Raw genomic sequence first — 23,948 nt, forward strand, 5'->3', positions numbered from 1 at the left:
CTGAAATGTTGATTATTCATCCATTCCAAAACACGAAACGGTGCGCATCCTGCTATTGATGAACAACGTAGTATTACTATGTCACTAGCCAGTCAGTGTCTGCATTGGATTCAGTTCACAACTGGGACTATGTGCTATGGCGGAGCAACATGGCGGGCGTCTTCCGCCTTTTCCTTTTTGAGAAAGTGCTGAGAGTTTTGGACATTAGAGGAGGGCGAAGCGAACTGTTGCGGCTTACGAGGATCCAGTGGGCAGCATCACTTATCAAACTTTGTTTCCCTTCTTTCCCTGACTCTGCCGAAACGCTAACTGAGGCGCGTTGTTTACGTTCTGTGACCTGGCCGTGCATGCGTTTTGTCAGTCATTTACGAGCACCAGCTTTGTGGGCTGGCGTCAAACACAGTCGCGCTTCTAAGTAGAATGTTACCGAGTCAGGTTGGGTCGGCACCACAGGGAAACGCGTCAGCTTCAGCAAGAGGTACCGTCGGGCTTGTTTCGGCTTCCGTCGCTGGCGGGAACCGTCCCGTCTTGATCCGAGCAGGGCAATCTTCAGTCGGCGAGAGCGTGAGCGGGGCCGGGCGGCACGGAACCAGAGAGGCGCTCGGGATGCTGGGGGCGAACGGTCCGGGGGGTCCACGAGGTGTGAGATCCGGGAACGGGACCGGGGTGAGCTCGCTTCAGACTGCCATCCAGGGCGGCATGGTTGGTCTCAACGCGGGGATGGTGCTTCCTCACGGACCCAGGTTCGACCCGGACAGAGAGAGTGTGCCTCTCTGCAGCGGCTCGGACAACGACTCGGACTCGGGGGATGACGACGACCCGGTGGGTTCTCTCGGGGACAATAGGAGAGGGGTGAAGCGGGAGAGAACCGAGATGGAATCAGCTGTCACGGGCCAGGAGATCGGAGGAGCTGCCGGAGGGTACGGCCTGGTTCCCGGTGGGGTCGCGGGAGCCAAGCCGGGGAAGAAGACACGTGGTCGCGTCAAGATCAAGATGGAATTTATTGACAACAAGTTGAGACGCTACACCACTTTCAGCAAGAGGAAGACTGGTATTATGAAGAAGGTGAGTCACAACATCGCATGCTGCAGTCGTTTTCAAGTGTCACTCCTTCTGGCATAGGTAGGTGCCCCTTCACTTGAGGCACACCTATGCATGAGTTGTGGCTAAATATGAATCTGGTTACAGGTTAATGTAGATTCCACTAGTGTAGTACTGCATTGCATCACACTGACTTTTTGTCTGATATTTGAATAACTTCTTTAGGTGATACTTATGATTGACATTGTAATGGCAGAAATGTTGTTTTACATTTTGCAAGTATACCTAATATTGGATTCATTCATGCATCTGTTCATGAGCACAAATAATTACAGCGATCAGACGCTACAAACGAACAATCGCCCTTGCATCCACTTTTTATTCGCATATCCTGAACCAGTTGCCAGCCAATCACAGGGCACATATAAATAAACAACTCTTGACACTCACAATTGCACAATGTAGTCGTCGGTAAACTTAACATGCTTGTTTTTGGAATATACAAGGAAGACAGAGAATGCTCACGCAAGCACAGGGAAAACATGCGAGCGCCACACCTGAAGGCCGCAGCCCACATTCAAACCCGGAGCTTCTTAAGTACGAAGCAGATGAGATAACCTAGGAAGTGATCAGTCAAAAATGTATTTGAAATATTATGTACGCATGTGCAGGGCAAGGAATGGCTGGGTTTCAAATAGACACGGGCAAATGACACTTCTATTTATGACCATGGCAACCCCCAACTACCACACATTGACATACAGACTCCTTTACACTCGATGGTTTAGGGCTCGCCGGTAACTATTGAGTTTGCCTCTCTTGATGTGATCGAAACACAAAGCACCGGCGCACCTAATGCAGCGAGCGGTTGCCAGAACAGCCCTCGGTGCACAGGCTGTTGGTTCCCAGTGCCATCAAAGCTGCACGCTGCTCGCAGGCGGCGGCCATGTGGCGGGCAAAGCGGCAATAGGCCTTTAGGTGCCAGCAGCTGATTAAACCCCCGAGACACACGCACATTCCAGAGGATGGCAGAAAAGCGCGGGGCTGCTTGTGCACACCTCTGTGTGTTGGTATGTTGTGTAAGGCCACAGCTCCAAACGAGTTCTGTATGGAGCCCGGTGCAGTTATTCCCAAAAATCTTCTTGATCCTGTGATTGTTTTATTTTTGTATTTGTTAAGCTTGACTATGCACATGCACAGTGTAGCCTGCTGCATTTCACTTGTTTGTTCACCACCTCTTCTATGTGTCTCAGATCGTTGTCGTGGAAACTGAGGTTTCTTTACGTAGGCTCATGAACATCATTTGACACACTGTGAGGAACTGAGGATGGACTGTATAAAAGTGTTGTGTTGATAACAAAGAAAGAAAAGCTAGGTGTGCAGTATACGGACATGGCAAAGAGATCTCAGTGTTTTTTTTAGGATCAAGAGGCTTAATCTCATTTTGACGGGTGTGTTCAGGCATCTCCTCTCTAGTAAGATTTGGATGAAATGCACAGGAATTCTTAGTTGCTATCATGTGGCTGGTTGCTTCAGTAGGAACAGAGTTCCTCTTTTGTCAACAGCAGTGTGTATGTTCGCGGACTTTTCTATACCCTGATAGCCCCCTGCACAGCCTGATAATGCATCTTAATGGTTCCAAACTTTGTTTTCAAGATGCAGCACTTTTTTTTTTTTTTTTTTAATAACTGTTGTCAACTGTAAGTAATACTAAGATAATACTGCAAGGCCCAGACTGCACTGCAACAGCTGGCGCAATGTCCACATCCAGTAGTTGCAAAAGTTCAGTGTAAACCGCTATTCTGCGTGATGTCGTCAGATCTCACTGAATGACCAGTGACCAATTGCTCGGTTAATAAGATCTAATTGATATCGCTCATATTTGTAGAGATGATAAATGAGTCACATGTCTTTGTGGTCTGAAAAGTTGTGTGGCGCCAGACCCAATAAGTCCCCCCCGCGACCCCCTGTCATTGTGATTATTTATGAGGAAAATGGTGAATATTGAAGTCATATTCAAGCTTGTACTAAAACTCCCTCTGTTGACAAATGAGTCCTCTTCTGGCACCATTGCAGAACCTCTCTCTTCGCCCTCCGCATCTTCTTTGCGATCGTCGAGCCAACAGTACCGGCATCATTACAGCATTGCAATATTAAAAGTACCATTCTCGATTACATGCTTCCATTACGGCGTAATAAAACAATTTAGGTTCTATCAGCTAACTGCAGCTCCAGCTCACGCTGAGCGCAGCGAGGTGATGGCGACGGCTCGGTGCCTTGGCAGCATCGCATTCATCCTCCACATATAAGTGATGACTCATTTAGATAGAAAGGCTTCTTCACAAGTTCATTGTGAGTGCAGCCTTGCCATGTTTCATCTGTTGTCTTGTGCACTGGGTGGGCTGAGCATCTGCATGCCGCATTATATATTACAACAACGCAGAGTGTGCTGGTGGCCTCGTGGTCTTCAGCCAATCGCGTCCTGGCCCTGGGCTGGCCCGCTGTCACTCCCCTTTCCTGCCCTGCTGCAATCACTCTCTCAACGGTATCACACACTCTGTTCTGGAAGCCTTATCTTATGTTATTTTGGCTTCATTTGCACGACACGTCACACTGGACTGCCTAGCTATTTTTAGATTTGATTTTTTTTTTCCCAAGTCATTTGGTTGTTCCAGATGTTCAACTTTGTTTAGGATCTACTGCAGAGGTGTCAAACTCATTTTTGTTGCGTGTCCTTCAGAAGGCCATTATGACATCCTGTTGTATAGGCTACAAAACAAACTGATGACTAACTAGTTTTGAAATCAGAGACTAGTAAAAACTGTGAAATTATTTCAAAGAATTGAATGGTAATAAATATTGCTAGCAATATCTCTATTTTTCTAAAGTGAAGACAATCAGTAATTTTAGTATTGACACATGAAGTCGATGCATAATTTGTCTTTGCGGGCCACATAAAATGATGTGGCGGTCCGTATCTGGCCCCAGGGCCTTAAGTTTGAAACTAATGGTCAACTGCATCCCCTCCTAGTTGCCAAAGAAGCTAGTCTTTGATTTTTTTTTTTTTTTTTTTTTTTTTTTAAATGACACGAAAATTACACTCAAAAATAAAAACAAAATAATAGCAGATGAAACACTGTCATTGCAAAAACTCCCTCACAAAACAAATGCTTAATGTGGTAAATATTATAGAGCCATTGAGCACTTTTCCTGTGGTTTCCATGTGACAGCATAGCCAAAGTTAATATTTTCCAGTCTGTAGGCAACCTCCTCCAACTTAAACATTTCCATTTGTTTGGTGATCTACATTGATGTCTTTACAGCGTACAAGTTATAAATGATTACCTTCCTTGTGACCATACAAAAGTAGCGAAACGGTATTGGTGTTATTTGAAGATATATTGAATGAGAGTGGCATAAGCTCTCATGAATGAAGTGCTAATGCGCAAACCCCATCTGTCCTCACCAGGCCTACGAGCTGTCCACCCTGACAGGAACCCAAGTTCTGCTGCTTGTGGCTAGCGAAACGGGTCACGTCTACACGTTTGCCACCCGAAAACTTCAGCCCATGATCACCAGTGAAACTGGCAAAGCGCTGATCCAAACGTGCCTCAACTCGCCAGACTCGCCGCCACGTTCCGACCCTTCCACAGACCAGCGCATGAGCGCGACGGGCTTCGAGGAGACAGACCTCACCTACCAGGTGTCTGAGTCGGAGAGCATGGGCGACACTAAGGTGAGTCATTAAAGCTCTGTTTCCACCAAGTAGTATAGTTTGGTTTAGTTTGATATTGATTTCAAGTGTAGGTTACTAAATTAAGTTATCTGTGGCTAAAGGGTGGATCTAGACGTGCTGAAATACTGCAGAACCTCCAAGGCTAAACACCATCTGTTTTGTTCAAGGAAGAGCTTATCAACCTCCAATTTCAGTATTTTTCCCCCTTATGGACATTTATTTAATTCATTCTAGCATCATAAAAACTGTCTTTAACCATCTTTTACGTCTTTAACCATCACATAAGTACAAAAAACGTTAAATGCAGTTTCCTGTGAAATGAAGGTCACTGTCCTCACATTAGGACTGCGTGTGAGCTGTGGTTAGAAAAAAAAGCTCTTGAAATTGGTGTTTCCGTTGCGCTGTCATTTTCCTCAAACTAGATTAGAGTTCACTGTTTCAAATCTTAGATTGTGTGCTGAACAGTCGCAGCTTTTTAAATGTTAACCTCACTATGTGTGGACTTTAAAAAAAAAGCTTAATTTCTTTGGAAATTGCTCCACAAAAAGTTTGACAAATACGTAAATTAAGCCCGCAAGCCGCTATGGTAAATTATTGGTCCTATTGTAAACACAAGCGGCAAATAATTTTGGGAGAAAATTAAATAAAAATAAAAAAATGCACCGAGGATGAGGCCGATAAGGTAGCTCTCAGTTCTGTACCCTCCTGACCTCTCCTCCAGGAAAGCCTCGTAACACTCTTCAAGATAAATCATGGCAGGTCTGGTTTGTGTTAGGCTGAGAAACACGTAGCCTGCTATATGAAGCGCCTCCGTGTTTATCTACTTTGGCTATGGATGAGACACAGAGCCGCTAAAATCAGTTAAGTGTCTCCCAAACTTTGTCCTCACCCACAAAGTTGTTTTATGGATTAATGGTAACATTTGTAATGGACATACCATGATTTGTTAAAGGATTGTAATGCTGCCTTCAGGTTCAATCTTTTCTTTTCAGTAATTAGTGAGCTGTGACTGATCTGACACATAAACTGGATTTACAATGCAAGTGCCACATTCACGTACTCTTAAAGTTACATATATCCATCATGGCTGCGTTTATTGTACATGGAACAATTTAGTGTTGAGTTGGCCTGGCTTGACTTTTTTCCTCATTAATTTAAAGGAGGCGTACTGCACGATAACTCCACTGGTACGCTTTTGTTGTCGTGTGTTTATTGGTGTTCAGGCAGACTCGAGTGTGTACACGTCGGCCATCAGTGTATTTATACGGCAACAGGCTGGAGTTAACGCAGGAGACTGCTTTGCGTTTACGTTGCAATCCAATTGGCCCACACAGCATCAGGATTTTTCAATCAGAACATATTCCAGTCAATGCGTTTCTATCACATCACGTTTTGTTCACACTTGAACAACACCGTGTGCTAAATCCAGCCTTAAAGTCTTGCATCACTCAGAGTGACAGACATGGGATGATAGTTCTCAGGTCCCAAGGAAGAGAACGCTGAAGCGCCCTGGATCCCCTTTAGGCATTTGACAGTGACAATGGAACACAAATTAAAATTAATAATAGTGAACATTTTCTGTTCATTCTATTTTCTTGACATGTTGATGCTGAAGATACTGCTCATCTCTCCTCATTATTGGTGCATTTCCGTTGGCAAAAGAAAGTATTTTTAGGTGGTAATTCCTGTACATGGTTAGGCCGGGTGAGCGCTACCGCTGGAACACAATCATCATCATTATTTTTTGACAACGGCAAAAATAAACACAGGCTAGCGTTCACTTATTTCTTGTTGTTTCTCTGGACACTGCAGTCTCGTGTTGTCGTCTCCCACACGCCTGGAGTGACATTGAAAGTGACAAACTGCAGAGGTCTAGAGCCACCCTTTAGGAAGTGTAGCACTTCATTTGATGCCAGTACAGATAAGTTATTTTAGTATTCTTCACAATTATTGACAATAGAAATGCCAAAAGAAAAAAAAAATGTGCGTACAGTACCAAATGTAATCAAACTGGACTGCCTGGTGTAAACGGGCTCTAAGGCTCTAAATGAACCAGAGTGGTGTGTTAACGTAGAGTAGTGTGTGCTGATTGTTTTTTGAGCTGCAGCATCGTGAACCGCTTTTCTTCATTTGGGCTTTGTCTGCTTTGGTGTGGAGCTCGACTAACATTTAGGCTGTGTTACCATAATTGCCTCCATCCATAGCAACCTTCCCTGCATACCATCCCCATCAGCCTGAATTGTCTTAAGTTAGCAGGAAGAACCTGCTTACTCAACTCCTTCAAACTTTTTCCCCAATATTTTGTGTTTGTTTTTATTTTTGATCATCCCAGCTGTTTTTTGTCCACAGTCTACTCCAGGGACGCTGCATCTATGACGTACAGGGACAAAGCGCACAAAGGTTACCCCTTGGCTAACTTCTTAAAATCAACCCATCACAAAAAGGGGTTTTCCACAGAGGGTGATGATGGGAGCTAAATTTATTGGATGCTGTATATGGGGTCTTGTCTGTTTCTACAAGAAACTCAAAATGTTTAGCTGCGACCAAGTACTGTGTATCCCTAAAGGGGACATATTGTGGAGAATTGACATTTTTATGTTTGTATAAAAATAGTGATGTCTCTGGAGTGCCTGCCTACATGTCAACAATGAAAGTACTGTAAACAACCAAGTATATTTTTTATTGCTCTTTAAAAAAAATCTTACTGTGATAGAATAATAACCAGCCCTACGTAGAGTTTCATTAAAAGTTTAAGTTTCATTTTCATAAAATACTTTGACGTAGCATCTGAAGCATAATTTTAAAGCCAAAAAGGTAAGCATAGTAGTGTTAGCATGTCTTAGCTAACAATGTTGGTAGCATTAGGTTAAGTTTTTGGCATCTAACTTGCCATTTATCGGCGTGGGCAATACGAACAATAATTGACAAGTCCAATTGAATGATGAAATGCTGCAGGGTTGGGACAGTTAGCATTAAGCCAGTTTCTTGTGGTAGTAGTGTTGAATAACAGCATTAGCTTCTAATAAACTGCCTTTCTGTTCGTCTGCCAGGAAAATAATTGTATTTTCTTTGGCGCTCACTTGTTTTCCACACTCAAGAGCTACTTCTCCAAGGAGAAGCAAGAAGGTAGCCACTACTAATACTTGCTGTCGAGTGAGACAAAAGGGATGAGATCCACTGGTTGTCAGTCTAACGAAAGCGAGTTTACCTTTGGTTAACGAGTATGTGGGGTGGATGAGGGTTGGCTCTCTGCGTTAAACAGCTCCAACCCTAAAACCAGCCAATTTCACCCTCGATTTATGCAGTGAAAATAATGATGTAATTCTTGATCCTCGGGTTATTTTGATGAAAGCATGCCAAAAACACAAGACACCTGAGAACTGTTTTAAATTGTGAAAAAATACTCTTCTCGTTTGACTCAAGTTGCTTTATTCGTCATGCACTTGCAAGTATTTATTTCCCATTCCATGGTGTCAGAGTTCTGAGTTTGAAGTGAAGTCATTCCGTTTCCCAGCAGACTCTGTTTGCTGTCCGCACCTTCATGTAGTCACGTGCCGAAGTTCAGATTGTCTCCATTATTTCGACGGCTAAGGTTCTCCCCATTGGCGATGGACACTCTCGGGCCTGTTTGCCTGCATGCTGTTTTTCCAAGGCCCTCACTAAAGCGTACATACTCCGTCAAGGATGGGAGCCCAAGCTTTGCATGTTAAGCCACTCTCATGCCCGCTCCGCTCATTGATAAAATTTAGATTGCGCCTGTTTCCATATATGGTATGGTTTCCCTGCTTGCTCTCTTGGCGTGAGGCCCCTCACATTCCTTATAAGCTGCAGCTGTCTTTGGAGTCCTGTGATTCCCTACCTCCCACCGACCCCACCGCTCATATCATGATATGGATTGTGGATTTTCATATGAGCGGCCCGCCACGATGGGATCATTTGAGCCGCGAGTTTGGTGTTGTTTCTCTTGGATTGCGGGGGGAACCAGTGTGGTCAACAGATGAAATTACCACAAAGTACGACATGTACATTGTTCAACTGGTTGTTTTGTCCAGTTGTTGCTACAGTATGTCTCAGCTTGTATGCATCTTGTCAGGAACCTTAGTGGAATGCAATTGTAAATCAGGATTCGCCCAAGATGAGCCAGAAAAATGTGCCTCCAAATTTGGCAAACGAAGAAACTGAGAATTAAATATTTGATAGCCTTTGCAAAGAGCGTGTCGAGGTGCTGTACGACAAGTCGAGTTTGCATCTGTTGTTGCATGTACGAGCTTTTAGCTTTGAACCGTCCAATTTAAATCACTTCATCGTATCAGCTATTTACTCTGACATGCTGAATATGTGGCGGTTGCATGACCTCAAAGCGATACTGGTCCGTCAAATTTGTGTTTGAACTTTTCCTCACAGTTTCAAAATTTGTATCAGATAGTACAAGCTCAATTTTACAGGACTGTCTGTTAAACGCGGTTTGGTCATGGACCCCAATTTTTTTTTTGCCGTTACTACGTTTTCATGTAGTATTTTAAATTGACAATTTAAAGACTACGAAGCTAAATGACTAGCATGTGAACCTCTAGTGATTTAATTTCCATGACCAATTGAAAGGCATTTGATAAGAAGTAGTTGGGCTGTTAGGCTGCATTTGATAAGAAGTAGTTGAGCTGTGTGATCTTTATGACTGCTTTATTACAGGGTTACGGATATCTAGGACTGTATATGATTCGGAAAGAGGAAATACACCTTAGCACCTCATCCACACTGGCACTCAAGTCAAAGAGCGTGGCTGGGCACAGTAGGAGAATAAGTGGCTGCTTTAACCTCTCTTCCATCCAATTCACATAGCATCAAAATGACTTCATCAGTCCACCTGATATTATCATATGTGTATTGCTTTTCTTTTAATGCAAATGTCAACAGACTTTGATGTAGGGGGGAGCATTCACGGTGATGAACGGCAAACGGACCCCTTCGCTGCCCAACAACATGCCTGACGTAAATTGTGACAAGACACCTTCGGCTTCCTTAAAACATGCTTTTCTAAAATAAAACTTGCTATATAACACGCTTTCAGGGTTAACGCAATTCCCGAATTCTGGACCCTGAAGTCTGCGTAAAATCAACCTTTAGCCGTAATGAGCTAGAAACTATTTGCTGATGTATAAATTGTTAAATAGTCCGTAAATATACAGTACATTACATGATCTGTTGCGTCTGCAGACATTTTGAAAGTGGTCTGTAAATCCAGTTTTCTGTAAAAGAAAACATTTCTGTGCAGAATGTGGGTTGCTTAGTGTGTGCACCTCTGTGCTGTCTGGCCACTATTTGGAGCGGTACATCATACAGTCTGAAGTTGTATAAACAGTTCAGTCTGAACTAGATAGTAGGAAAAGGAAGAGGAAAAAAAAGAGAGGAGCCCAAAGATTACTGAGGGAGGCATGATCTGATGTCTGTGTAGTCATTATGGTTTCACTATTTACAAGACAGACTACTCAGGTGTCTTCAAAACATTACTGTGACATCAATATATAAAAAAAAGATTGTAAACATTTAAGTACAGTTAAGCAACGTAAGAGGAGGGGTAGTTGTTGAAAACTGGCCGAATCTTGTGTTTCGACTGTTGCGATTCACTTGGCATAGTCGTCCCAAACTTTCTACACAGCCCCCCCCCTCCTACATTTGTCTGCGAGAGTTGCCGATCAGTACAAGTGACGCATGCAGCCGAAATATCGCCTCGCAATCACCCCCGCCATGTCGACAACTTCATCAAACAGTCAATTATGTGTGGTTTAGTATTAGAAGCACACATTGTTGGCCTCTCTATTAAGTTTCTCAGCCTCGCTCTAAATTCACAGGCTGAGAAACTTAATAGGGAAGTATAATAATCGAATTGATACCACTGTTACAAAACAGTAGGACGTAAATCCTGAATGACTCACTTAGAAACTGATTTTGAGAAATAGGCAGAAATCTGTTGTTTAATTTTGTGTGTGGGCATTCCAGAAACCCAACAGTTTGTTTTACGAGCAATTAAAAACTTGTTTCATAATGTCCCCTTTCAAACATATGACAGGACAAGAAGTTCTCCACTTTGATATTTTATGCCTGAAACATTTGATCCACCAAGGAAATTGACTTTATCAGCATGAGTTAGTTTGTTTTCAGGACAGACTAAAAATAAACTTGTACTACCTGTATGTAGCACATGTGAAGCCACGTGTCATTGTGCTCAGATCCATGTTATCACTTGGTAGCAATTTCAATGAAACCCAATATGCTCACAACCTTAATCTCTTTGAAATCTTCACACTTTTCAGTCACACAATACAATGTAGCAAATGTTAAGTCGTGGTGTTGGTATCGAATATCATTGTTGTGATTACTATATATCAATATTACATTTGTGATTTATTTATCAATGCCAGTCCTTCATTTTAAGAGCCTGTTGCTTACATCTGCCAATGTTGCACAATAGTCAAATGACTTCCAATTCTTCCGATGAAATAGAAGCCCTGGTCGCTATGGTCGCATTGCTCCTGAACTGTTCACACTCGGCATACTGTAGTACATGTTTTTGGAAATCAATTAGTAGTGTAGTGGGATTCATTCCCACTCCAAACTCAATTCACTTTCTAGATGAATCCCCAGAGAGTTAAGTTTTATCTCGAAATTTAATTTATAATTTGGACCTAATGGTTTTAAAAAGTAAGCATCAGAATTTTAACATTTGAAAAAATGTCACCTCCAAATTGTGGATAAGGATTTTTTTTTAAACATTTTTGAACAAAGTATACAATATGTTGAGCAAAAATTAAGACATAAAAAATGGAAAATTGAAATTGCTTTAAGATGTGAATTATTTTGATTTTTCCCTCCATTGGACATTAGAACTAGGTTATCTATCTGTTTTTTGAGGGTGCCATGCTGATAATGATAATAGAGTTGTTGGTGTGTTTGATTGGAACGAGTACCCCCCCCCACACACACACGCACGCACGCACGCACGCACTCGCGCAATCTCCCACCCCTCCACCTCCTTATTTTACAGCAAGCAACTGGACAGGTCAGCAGTCATTGGCTGCACCTCCTCCACTTGGTCTGCCTTGCCTTTTTTAGCAGTCCCAAATGGAGCTGCAAATTCCATGTTGCTGGCAGGGTGACAGGCCGGGAGATGGGATCCAGCAAATGGGAGATTAGACGAGGACCGGCCGGCCGGCCACCGCCACACTGTACAATGGGCCGTCCAACCAACACCAGAGCTGTCTGCCAGTTGTCATCCTAAACTTTGAATGAATGCTTCATCATTACAACTGGCCCCTTTTGCCATTGCCCTTTTGATATTGAATCAGCGAGCAGAGTGGTCATCAAAGAAGCCACTTTAGAAAATCCATGTTGCGCAATGTGCCCTGCATTGAGGTGGTCTCCTAAGTAATGCATTCAGTTGTGTTATTACTTTGTGCAGGTGACCACTCCCCATTCTGATTCGTCACAACCAAATAGGAATTCGTCCAAAAGTTTCTTACCAGGCCAATTCATTATGTCATGTCACTAGATCAACATGTTGAAGTTATTTTTGGTGCACAAATTAGATTTTTGTAGTGCACGTAAAATGTTGAGGAGTAAGAGGTCGTAAGACGTCAGGGACACCTGAGTGACAATTTAGCATTCTCAACTGCCCAAGTAATCCCAAAAAATAGTACGGAAGAGTGTGCGAATTCAAAAATCAACTTGTACGACTTCTGGGCTCCAGTGTGCATATATTTTTGTGGACATTGGTGAATTGTTACTTTTTGCATAATGCACTTGACAGTAAGCTAGTTGAAGAAAGAGCCTGTTGAACAGTAGTATACGGTCAAACAAAGCAACTAACATTAACTATGTCGGTCACTCTGATGGCGTTGCCAACGATACAGGCTTTCTGATAGCAAAGCAGGTGTTTGCGTCCAATTCTTTTCCGAAAATGGAGGTCCATGTGTGCCCGATGACAGACACCAAATAATTAAAAGTACGCACGCACACAATTGACATCCTCCCACAAAAGTCTAACATTGCCCATTGACTTACTGTTGTTAGTTAAACTGTAAACACTCTACAAAATGCTCCCAATATACTGTTTCATCTCCAAATGAAAGAAAAAAGGCTTGTAGTAGAATCGTGACAAGTGGCCACTGTCTTTGCGGAATTATCTGGGGGGGAAAAAATGGAATGAGCACTTCAAATGCCTCTACAATCTAACTTAGTAACTAATTTGAGGGGGGGGGGAACAACGACTTAAGTATTTGACCTATTATACTTTCCACCCTGATCTTTTCAAAATGAATGTTCCGTTTGTGCAATTTAATTGGCGTTTTTAGAGCAACTGATGCTGTTTGAAATGTCAGTAATTTGGAGATTTGGCGAACCACTCAGAGTTTGAGTCTGTACCAGTTTGTTGGTGGATATTTGCAACTGAAACGGGTAAGCCAATCTAAGATCCCTAAGTAACAAAAAAAAACAAAGGATTGAGGCGATGTTGAAAAAGAATTAAGTTTTACTTTAATTTAAAGGTGTTTTTTGGACCACATTTTCAATTAGTAAATGTTCCACTAAAAGGCCATTTTTCATGACTTGAAAAAAAGAATTTCTAGAGAACCCACCTTCCGAGAATTATTATTTTTAAATGTGTTTTAACCTGCCTTTTTGCTTCATTGTTGCTGTTATCGAGTTCACGTTTGGTTTGACATTTGGAACGTAAGCCGAACTAGTTGCAAGCGGGTTGGCGTCTCGTAAAAACCAGTCGCTGAAACCTGCACATTAACGTGCGGTTAAATTGTTCTGTGGTGTTTAGTTGCATCGTTCAGTGTCTGGCTGGATTTAAATGTTCAGTCTAGACACGTATGAGTCATAAACAGATAAGAGTATTTTAAAGTGATCATGTCATTTTTGCTGGTCTAGCAATGTAAAGGATCGTATTTGTCAGGATACATTTTGAACTCTTTGATTCGGTTCTTCTCAGTCGTGTAAGCGTATCCTCAGGTTGCGGTCGTCTTTTTCTCAAGGGGGTGGGGGGCTGCTGCTTGCCGGCAAGGGGTTAATTCCCCCTGCGAGGTGCTCGGGTTTCCCGCCAGCTGTCGGTACCCTCAGCTGTTTGCACTCCTGTCCCCTCCCCTGTCCCTACAGCCTAGACAGCTTGGTCTGACACGCACACACACTGGACACTCTCTGGCACAATGGCAGTGAGGGGGTGTGATAAATGCCACGGTCACCTCACTGGAACGCTCCTCCTCCCTTTCACCTCCTACTTCATTTTCCTCAACACGATTGGTTAATAACTGTCCAGCTGTGTGATTTTACTTGTCACTACATAATTCAAACTAAAGTCTCCTAGCCAATTATTCCTGGATGCTCAGTAGTAAATAATTGATGAATTACTACTGTATTGTCACTTTGCTGTTGCAAGGACATGACAACTGTGAGTCCCCCACCCCCCCGCCCCGCTCAACTTTTTGGTTTCCCGCTGCTGTTTAACTAACTCTAACTAAAGGACCTTGAACTGTCAGAGGCCCTGAGGAGAGCCAAGATCTGCAGATGGACTCCACACTCGGCACGTTGCTTGTGTATACGTGTAGTGACTCACAGCAGAACACGCATGTGCAGCTATGTGTGCGTCAGGTGTGTGTGAGAAGGCCGACATTGATTAATTATTAATCTTGTGAGTGCCATCAAACACAAGCGCCTGCGTGTATTGACCATTGCGGTCGGTAAAGCTCTGTGACCAAGAGATGAGACCCCTAGTCTGCATGCTTCTTATTGGATAAAAGCCCAGGCTGCGTAACTGTAAATCAATCATAAACAAAAAGCAGCAGTTATCTCGCTCCTGCTTCTCAAGTTGACACTGCTGTCCTTTTTTTGGAGAAAGATTTTCTGACATCCTGCAGCTCACAAAAAATGGCTCGGTTGTGGAATCTTAGTCTTGATGAACGGGCAGGCAGTACAGAGTAAAGTTTGTGTGTCCAAGTTATTGACTAAAGTCAGTTGCTATTTTAATTACACATTAATCCATCAAAAATGAACATAAACATTGACGAAACCTGACCGGTCTTTCAACAATGACCTGTAATCGTTTGCCTATCTGTGGCGTTCTACATTCTGGTTTACCATTAAGTTAGTGGACTAAAAGCAAAGTCTGTGGTTTTAAATACACAAAGTGTGTCTGTAATTTTCTTTGTTTAATGTTTAGTTTGACAGTAAACTTCAACAGGGAGTGGTGCATTACATCTTATTAGCCTAACCGAAATGCTGCTTCTTTTGACAGGAGTTGAGCACCGCATTCATTTAGTGCTCTTTTCTAATGTTTTTTACTTGTTGACTTGCAAAAAAGCCCGTATCTCGGAAAACACAAAGGTCAGGTCATCGCTTAGACAAAGTACTACTGCACATGTAAATTGAATTAGTAGCTCAGTCGTGGAAGAAAGGGAAGTTCCAGGTCAAGGTTCCGCCTTAAATTCCTTGGCAACAAGATGCCGCCAAAGCCTTGTCTAATAGAAAAGTAGGCCTACTGCACTTTCTACCAAACTGGACTTTAGTTCCACCTTGTGGCAGCTAATGGTGTTTCGGAAAGAGCACAAGAAAAGCAAATATGGGGGTTTTACAGCAAATAACTGGGGTGAAAATCTGAAGTAGGTGAATGTGTGAGTATCAGACCGCCAATAGGTAGGCAGTCTTGTGCTCCGTGGTACAATTCTTGTTGATGTATTGTCAATTAGCTGATGGAAACTAGCTTGTTTATGCACAGTAGGATCTGATCCTCTAGTCTTGTTGTGCAGCCCACTCAGCAAAACATCCTCCTCTACTCATCAATGGATTTTTACATTAGCATATTATGCGGTCACTGGTCACACGTCATTCCGTCGTGTGTGCATTTGCGTCTTTTCAAGGGATGTTAGATTGGTCAGGGTTGTCATGGTAACTCAGCACTTTTTTTTTTGTTTCTTCACAGTGTTTGTATGGAGCTGAACTCGGCTGTTCTAATGGCTGAATGAACAGCAACTCAATTCATCTGAGATATTCATTCAATTGAATCTACCATCACTAATGACAACTTTATGTTTCTGCCAAGCAAAAGACTGAACTTGTACATGTGGCTGCAATTATCAGGGGTCCAGGCTGTTTTCTGGACCATGTTTGTGTCACGTCTGGTTTCTGTCGCCCGTCCATTGATCCTTGAAAATACTATGCTTACTTTAAACCCCCCAACCTCTTACTTGCCTTGCCTGAATCCAGCTGCTTTTGGGAGGAAAAGCCCCATTAAGGTTGTTATTGCAGCTCCCCACAAGTGCTACCACAATGTGTGGAGAAGCAGAGCAAAAATGCAAGCCACAGTTGGGCATCTATTTTATACACATCTGATCCCATTCAGGGTTACAGGGAACCTGGTTTGTCCCACATCTGTACAGTAATAACCAGATTACATTATATTCAGTGTGCTTTATATTTTACTTCATTAAAGCATGACAAAATATTCATTTCATTATGGAAAAGTGATTTTTTTGTTTTGTGTCTGTAATACTCTGCTAGTATAACAAACCACATGATCTCCGCAATTGTTGTTCAAAATTGATTGTGTTTTGTTTGTTTTCATCAAATGACTAAATATGACCTACTTTTGTAAAAAGAGGTGAATTAAAACTCTTTCACGACTTCCTTCTCAAAATCTTCTTTCCTTTGACAGAACCCAAATGATTAACTCCTATTTTCTGTTTCCTCAGGATACTTTGAAACCCACATTCACAGTAGCCAGTTTACCGGGCGGCACCAGCAGTGCCACCGTGCCAACCACCTCCACCAGCATGCAGGTGAGCAGCGGACCCAACTTTCCCATCACCAACTACCTGGCACCCGTTTCGGCCAGCTCCAGCGTCAGCGCCAACGGAACTGTCCTGAAGACCACCGGCGCCTCCACTGGGGTGATGCAACTCCCCGGCGGCTTCACTTTCATGCCCGGTATGTAAGCGCGTCGTGTTGTTCATGTGTTTTCTCGATTTGCGTCATGTTGTCCTTCTGAATCGCACAGACATGTTTGGCAACATGACTTGCGTGGTTAGGTGATTAGAATTTAAATGGAACCTTGCCGACATCTCGAGCGTCATCTCGGAGCGGTCGTGCTCCTCTTGCCAGGCTGTTTACATCACGATGCCTTTCAAAGCTAGTCACACTCAGTCTTTGATTTCCATTTTTATACTGGGATAATTAGGTAAGGGCGACACAATAGGCCAGGCAATGAGGGCTGCAGAACTTGGCCTATAATTAGTCATGAATATTCAGTCAAGGATCATGGCTTGTAATGATTTGAAACATACTAGGTGAAGCTGCTTTTCTGCTTCTGAACCAGATGGGACCTTCCCTAATAAAACCCAAGGAGAGTTCTACCAAGGATTTTGATTGGCTTCCCTCCTGTATCTTATCAGAGCTGCCATCAAAGTCACTTGGTCGCTGTCGCGTTTTTTTTTTTTTTTTTTGGGGTCTCAGCTGAAAAGCTGTCACATGGTGGCCACTATATCAATTTGATCGACAGCGCAATAATAGCCATGCTGCTACCTGTTCCTTCTTCAGTCTCTTTGCTTCTTCCTCTTCCTGCAACCTTCCCTTAAATGATCACACATTCCGATGTGGCACCTATCTGGCAGCACCATGCACAACAACACACCCGACCGACCGTGTGACGCATCCGAAAAAAAAAACATGACATTGACTCCAACACTGATTGTGGAACATTTGGACAAATGAAGACGGAGGGAGGGGTTATGCAAATATTCAAGAATATCATATACTGCAACAGATTGAATCCTCAATCTGCTTGCTACAAAAGGCCTTTTTACTCTCTGTCAGAAATAGTGTAGCCACACTACACCTACGACATCCAACACTCCATCTAAAATTCTGCCAGTACCTAATTATGCCCATTTTTCATTTCTATCATGAAGACATTCATTTAACAGAGTTGTGTAGAACTATACCGCATTAGCAAGCCATCAAAGAAACTAATTTCAAACTAATCCTGGCGTTATTCTATTTTTGGGAGGAAAATTTTACTGCTGCTGCTGCTGCATGCGTGTGTTGACAATTAAAGCACCAAAAGGAGATGTCAAAGGAAATCTAAACTATCAAAACAACAATGTTGCTTTGCATTGTTGGCACTGGTGGTGACCTTTTTTTTTTCATACTACAGCCAACAAAATTGAAACCAACCTGAGTATAGCTGAGCTTATTAATTGTACATAATGAGTGCAATTCAGCAGTTTGTTGTCTCCTATTTGAAGGCCTCATTGGATAACTTCACCACATTATGCAAAGAATGGGCTTGGAGCACTCTTGTTATGATAAACACGTGACTTTGTGTTTATTTACAATGTTCCCGTGTGAATTAAAGGAATACAATAGAATAGAATATTTATTGGATGAGGGAAAGCTGTACCACGAATAGCGAAAATCTGCAAGTTCTTTACAGTAATTCCCCTTGAAGTTCATAATTACCTGTAGATGCCACAAGATGGTGCCAAATCACGACTCTTGCAGAGCAAAACCAATTCTGAACTCACCAATATGCTACAAGCACAAATTTTGCCTCAATGTAGCCCTTCAATACACTTTACCAACGCGGCGCCAAAGCAATACTTATATTGGCAAAACAATAAGTGTTTTGCTTTGGCTTAAGCACAGAAACAGTGACTATCAAAAACAAACGCGATTGCCGAAATGCTAATTTATGGGACTGCACTGTACCGTGTGGTTTTAATAGTACAGAAGGTTCCTCATCACCACAACATATTTTTAATTTTTCTATATTCTTGTGTGCAGTGATTGGGGATTGCTTTTGTGATCACATCTTTACTGCTTGTCTTTCTATAAAGCTTGCTTTCTCCACACAGCAGCATTTTCTCACATTCAGTCCTCTGCCACTCTGTTGTGCGTGGGTGCGTGTGGTTGCGTGCCCCCTCCTTCAGCAGGCACTCCTCTCCCCCCCGGCACCCCCACCATTCCTCTGAGCCAGCTGCAGCAGCACTCCCTGACCCTCCAGGGGCAGCATGGTCAGACTCTGACTGCCGCCCCTCAACCTCAGCAGGGCCAACAGGCTGTCTTCCGCTTCCCTGCTGCTGTCTCCCTCACAGGTGACCTGCTCTGGCCTGCCACCATTCCTGCTTTTTCTATCACTGCTGCTGCACTGACTGTCTGACAATCAAGCACCTGCCTAAATGTGCATGCCTTCAACTAACACACATCTACGGCTAATGATCTCCTCGTAGTCACTTCCTGTGTGTGTCCATTTCCAGGGCCAGGTGTCCCTCAGCAGCTGCAGGCCATTCAGGTTCACCCCAACGCCCAGCCCATCTCTAACAGTGACAGCAGCCCTGAGATGTCCCATACCTCTACAAACTCCACAGGTATATCCGGCTAATACAGTTTACCCAACCAATTTTGTAAATACTCAATGAACACTCAGTGTTTTGGGCCCATACGCTGAGGTTTGCTCAGCCCTAAGGTACATTTGTCAGGCAGTGAATAAAAATGTGATATTAAAATAGTTACCGAAAGAAGACATGTATATTTTCCCTCTTTCAAAACATCCTAAGTTCGTCAAAGGACCCCAACAAAGGAAGGATTGCACATTTGCTTCTACAGTCAGTCACTGTGTCATATACTAATCAATTAGTCCGTGTATTTGGCGAAACATGCATCGGACAAATAATCAGTCACAACATAACTGCGCAACCATGTGCCACGCATCAACACTATTGCTAATCTCTGCATGAAAGATACCGTATTTATTCTAATTATCGCCCATATTCTAATAATCGCCCATTGTGTATTAGCCATGACATAAATAAAAAACATTGATACCTCTAATTATCGCCCATGCTGCTAAAAATGACCCCCCAAACTTACGTTTTCCTCCGCGACCGCATGCCGACGTCATTGCGCAAGTTTAAATATGACTGATTTGACAGCACGTCGAATGTCCTTTCTAAATTGTTTTTCTTCATAAACTATGATACAATTACACTCGTCACTCCGCTACAATATCCTCACACAATTACGTTATCAGGGCGTGCGCTCGAACAAGACGATCGCGATAACATGACGTGCGCAACATTGACGCATCCCGCTGTTAGAGGTAGATCAAAACAGCCGCTGTTCTAGTGCAGGTATTGCATCCTACATAAGGAAAATATACATATTATCGCCCATTTCAGTGCCCCTTGGCGATCGGACAAAAAGTGTTCTCTATTAATCGCCCACCCCCCCTGTTGGACATAAACCTTCTCTAATTATCGCCCTGGGTGATAATTAGAATAAATATGGTAAATACAAACCAGCGCTACTTAACATTGAGCTTGGACGTGAAAGTTTTTCAAGCAGTGTAGTCTGGCTGTGGCATGGGGAAAGTGGCGGGGGAGCACCGAAAAACTCAGTATGGGGGCGGTTATTATGTAAATCAGCCGCAAATGTCACAATTTGCAAAATTTAGAACATGCATTTTCAGAAAAGATTACCTTAGTTGTGTAATTTCACACTTGATGAGTGGCCATGCACTCTTGAGATGCAACTGCAAAGTATTTGTCTTGTAACAAGAATCTTTAGTCTTGAGCTAAAAAAGACAAAGTGAAATGTGTGCAAATCATGACCTCTGATTGTTTGCACATTGCACTCTTCGAACTCCTATTGTCCTTTTTGTAGCATATTTTTTGGTTCAAGACTTAAATTTGGTCCTCTCCCAGACTCAAATATACGAACCTTTAACAGGTTTTATGGTAAAGTCAACATAAACATAGACAAGCACGCACACGTGCTGGATGTGAGTGTGTCTTTCTGTCAGCTACAGTGAGTCTCCCGGCAACCATCGTCACCTCAACGGTGCCGTCGTCCGTGGCTGGTCACATGATGTACCCTAGCCCTCATACAGTCATGTACGCCTCCACACCTGCGCTGACCGACGGGGGGCTCGCCGTGCTCAACGCCTTCTCCCAGGGAACGTCAGCCATGCAGGTGTCCCACGCGCAAGCCCACGACCCAAGTAAGCGGCACGCATATGCATGTTTGTGTTCCAATGGAGCATTCATTGGATCCTCATCCTCTCCCTCTTGTCCCACCCTCGGCAGCATCCGTCCCGCAGGTGTTCCTCACAGCCCCTCCGGGCACGGTGCAGATCCCAGTCTCAGCGGTGCAGCTACACCCAGTACGGCAAGATCTGCATTTCACAAGTGAAACTCTGCTATTCCCTCTGCAACCCGCATGTCACGTGACCTCGCCACATGCTAACAGAGCACCCACGCTTCACCCGTGTGCCGCGTCGTGTCAGTGTCACAGAGTCAAACGCCACCAGCATTGAAGCGCATGCAGTTCACAGCCTACTTTTTATTTATATATATATATATATATATATATATATATATATATATATATATATATATATATATATATATATATATATATATATATATAAATGCGCGGTTAGAATGAATGTTTCTCACAGTTCTGAGGTTCAGGGTTCAAATCTGGGCACAGACAATTCTACGTGGAGTTTGCATGGTCTCACCATGTGGCTACAGGAATTATTTAACTGTAAGCACCAAAGAAATTACTGTACTTACATTTCTTTAGTACAAAACATACCAAATCCAAACTCCAGTCACCAACCCTATTCATATTATGAATAGAAACATTATATTAACACACTTATAGAACATAAAGTACACTTGCACAAGCTAACTGATAATGTTCATAATTGTGGATCTGTGAAAAGATGATCGTCATGAGTCTAACAATATGCTTTGTTAATGTGAATTTTGTCGGCAGTGGTGTGCTACTTCACTGCAAGATGCTGAGTGCTGTTTCTAATATTTGAAATATTCAATATTCTATTTCTTTATGTTATCTATTACCAGAAGGCAGGAGGAGCAAGTGCGGTCCGCGGGCCACATATGGCCCATTCATACTTAAATCTGGCCCACCGTGCAGTTAGTTACATTATCAAGGCCTATAATATTTTGTAGAAATAATTTTGCTGGTTTTTTTTTCTCTTTTTTATTATTATATTTATTTAGAAATACTCCAAAAATAAATGGTTCCACATGAGTTTTGTTTTTCATTTATTACATTTGGTTAATTAAACATAACATAATTACGTAATTGTTATTTTGAGATCATCAGTATTTTTTCAAACTTCATCAATCCATTTTAAATCTCAATTGTGGCCTTTCATCGCCAGCATTTACTCATCCCTGCCCCTACCACCTATCAAATACTAATACATAAATATAATGAAATTTAAAATCAAAATAGCATTTAAAGCACACTGACAATGAATGTTATTGGGTTGTGCAGCCTTCCTAATGAAGTGGCCTGTGAGCTATTGAACTGTACGACGCCTTTTGATTGGCTGCTGGGCCCAGGTTAACGCCCCTCCCCTTCCGCTGTGTTTGCATTCCAGATGGTGATTGGGCCCCAGTCGAGCGGAGGCAGCAGCACTAACCTGACTGAATTGCAGGTGGTCAACTTGGACGCAGCGCAAAACTCCAAAAGTGACTAATGAAGCCGAGTATGAGCGTCTTTCTCTTTATTTATTGATGCCTTCCAACATCACACTTCGCAATGTGACCTTACACACAAACACACAATCAAGGGCCTGTGTGTGAGTAGACCCTTTTCCCATATGTTTTGGTATATAAAAAAATAAAAATTAGAAATTATCATATATATATAAAGTATATATATATATACTATATATATATATATAGTATATATATATATATATATATATATATATATATATATATAGTATATATATATGCGCAAACGTATAGGAAGTATATCACTACACCTGTCATCAGAATTCTATTTTCGATGTCGTTAGATGGTATTTTTGTGTGTGTGTGTGCCATTTGTGTTTGGTTTGAAGATACAATTACATGAACACTCAGTCAGTTGGGTGTCACAAAGTGTCACACCCGCCAAAGACGTTTGTCCGAATGTACATACACACCCCACACACACACACACACGCACGTCTGTGTGTGTAAATGGAGAACTAAGACTTTTGCTAACGTGTATATAGTTTTTAAAGGAATAAAAAAACTTGTATTTTTAGCCCGATTTAGTTTTGTGTAACAGCATGTATTTTTTGTTTTTTTTATGTTGTGGTTTTGTATGTACATGACAATGACACAAAGAAGTGAATCTGTCCATGTATACTGTATGGGATATATTTGAATATGCTTTTCATGCTGTTCTACTACAAGTAGTTTGACGACTGCTTCACAAAGGATCAAGCAGCTTTATCATGTGGGGGGAGGACATCATTATGATGTGGAATGCAGACTGTTAGTGGACATTTTTAGGAATTAAAAGGCACAATTGGACAAATGTGGACAATGCGTATTTTAAACATATCGCACATTTTTCAGTGGAACCTTCAAAAGTTGAACGCAACCATATGGTTGTGATTGGATGGACGAATGTTTATGCAGTTTAGACTGTTTCCAACGTAAAATCTTTAGGTGTACAGACAATGGCTAGTATAATATTTTTACATCCATGATTGTCATACATACACATTAACGCATTAAAACTAAAATCACCATCTCAACATGCAAAGTTTCTGTGCTATTTATACATATTAGGATCTGCTTGCAAATTGGTGCATCTCATATGCAACTTAAAGCCAATTGGTTAATCATGTTGCTCATATTGGATTGAAAGTCAGATTGTTTGCATGTCAGTTGCCGTTAACGGACTTCCGTTCGGCCAAACTCTTAAGTTGCTCACTGAGCTGACGTCAAGCATAATTTCAGAAACGTCCAACTTGAAGTTTAACCAAAACTGTGGGAGCTTTAACTTTGGAGGTTCCACTGTTAATTAGGGGTTGCTACTTAATAGTGATCATTATTTAATTCAGATGGATTATATTGCTGAAGTTGTGATGTCACAACACACGCTGCTGCAAAGTGCGCTGCCTTATTTGCTGGACGTTCAAAGATGCGACAGCAACCCAGCTTCAATATTGCAATTAAATATTTGTTTCATTCTCAGTAAAACTGTAGTGGTCATTTTGGTCTCAACATTTTACTACCAGTAGGCTTTTAAATACTCTTCAAATCTAATTATTTCAAAGATCTTTTTGTTTAATCTGAGATGCAAGTAA

General features: G+C 42.3%; 1 protein-coding gene across 8 annotated transcripts; it reads left to right on the forward strand.

Moving 5' to 3' along the window:
• On the forward strand, positions 1-23,841 carry srfb (serum response factor b). 8 transcript variants are annotated; one of them, XM_088385925.1, is made up of 9 exons: positions 1-1,065; positions 4,511-4,744; positions 16,519-16,753; positions 18,754-18,918; positions 19,081-19,191; positions 20,625-20,822; positions 20,908-20,984; positions 22,239-22,512; positions 22,587-23,841. In XM_088385925.1, exons 1-8 carry the CDS (start codon positions 421-423, stop codon positions 22,335-22,337), a joined length of 1,764 nt encoding a protein of 587 aa, XP_088242051.1. In that variant the 5' UTR covers positions 1-420; the 3' UTR covers positions 22,338-22,512; positions 22,587-23,841. The 8 variants fall into 8 exon arrangements, with proteins under 8 accessions (XP_088242051.1, XP_088242049.1, XP_088242048.1 ...); XM_088385923.1 differs by having other exon boundaries at positions 6-1,065; positions 4,511-4,777; positions 20,908-21,009; XM_088385922.1 differs by having other exon boundaries at positions 11-1,065; positions 4,511-4,777; positions 18,757-18,918; positions 20,631-20,822.
• The last annotated feature ends 107 nt before the right edge of the window (positions 23,842-23,948 follow it).

This window comes from Syngnathus floridae, chromosome 9 (genome assembly GCF_059516105.1).
Source record: "Syngnathus floridae isolate MCC-2025c chromosome 9, RoL_Sflo_1.0, whole genome shotgun sequence".
Taxonomy (NCBI): Eukaryota; Metazoa; Chordata; class Actinopteri; order Syngnathiformes; family Syngnathidae; genus Syngnathus; species Syngnathus floridae.

Excerpts from the sequence above, each read along its gene's own strand:
- srfb (XM_088385919.1), top strand. The coding sequence starts at position 421 with ATGTTACCGAGTCAGGTTGGGTCGGCACCACAGGGAAACGCGTCAGCT. Across the intron at positions 4,778-16,518 it reads AGAGCATGGGCGACACTAAG|GATACTTTGAAACCCACATT; the intron begins GTGAGTCATTAA and ends CTGTTTCCTCAG. Across the intron at positions 20,985-22,238 it reads CAGCGGTGCAGCTACACCCA|ATGGTGATTGGGCCCCAGTC; the intron begins GTACGGCAAGAT and ends TTTGCATTCCAG.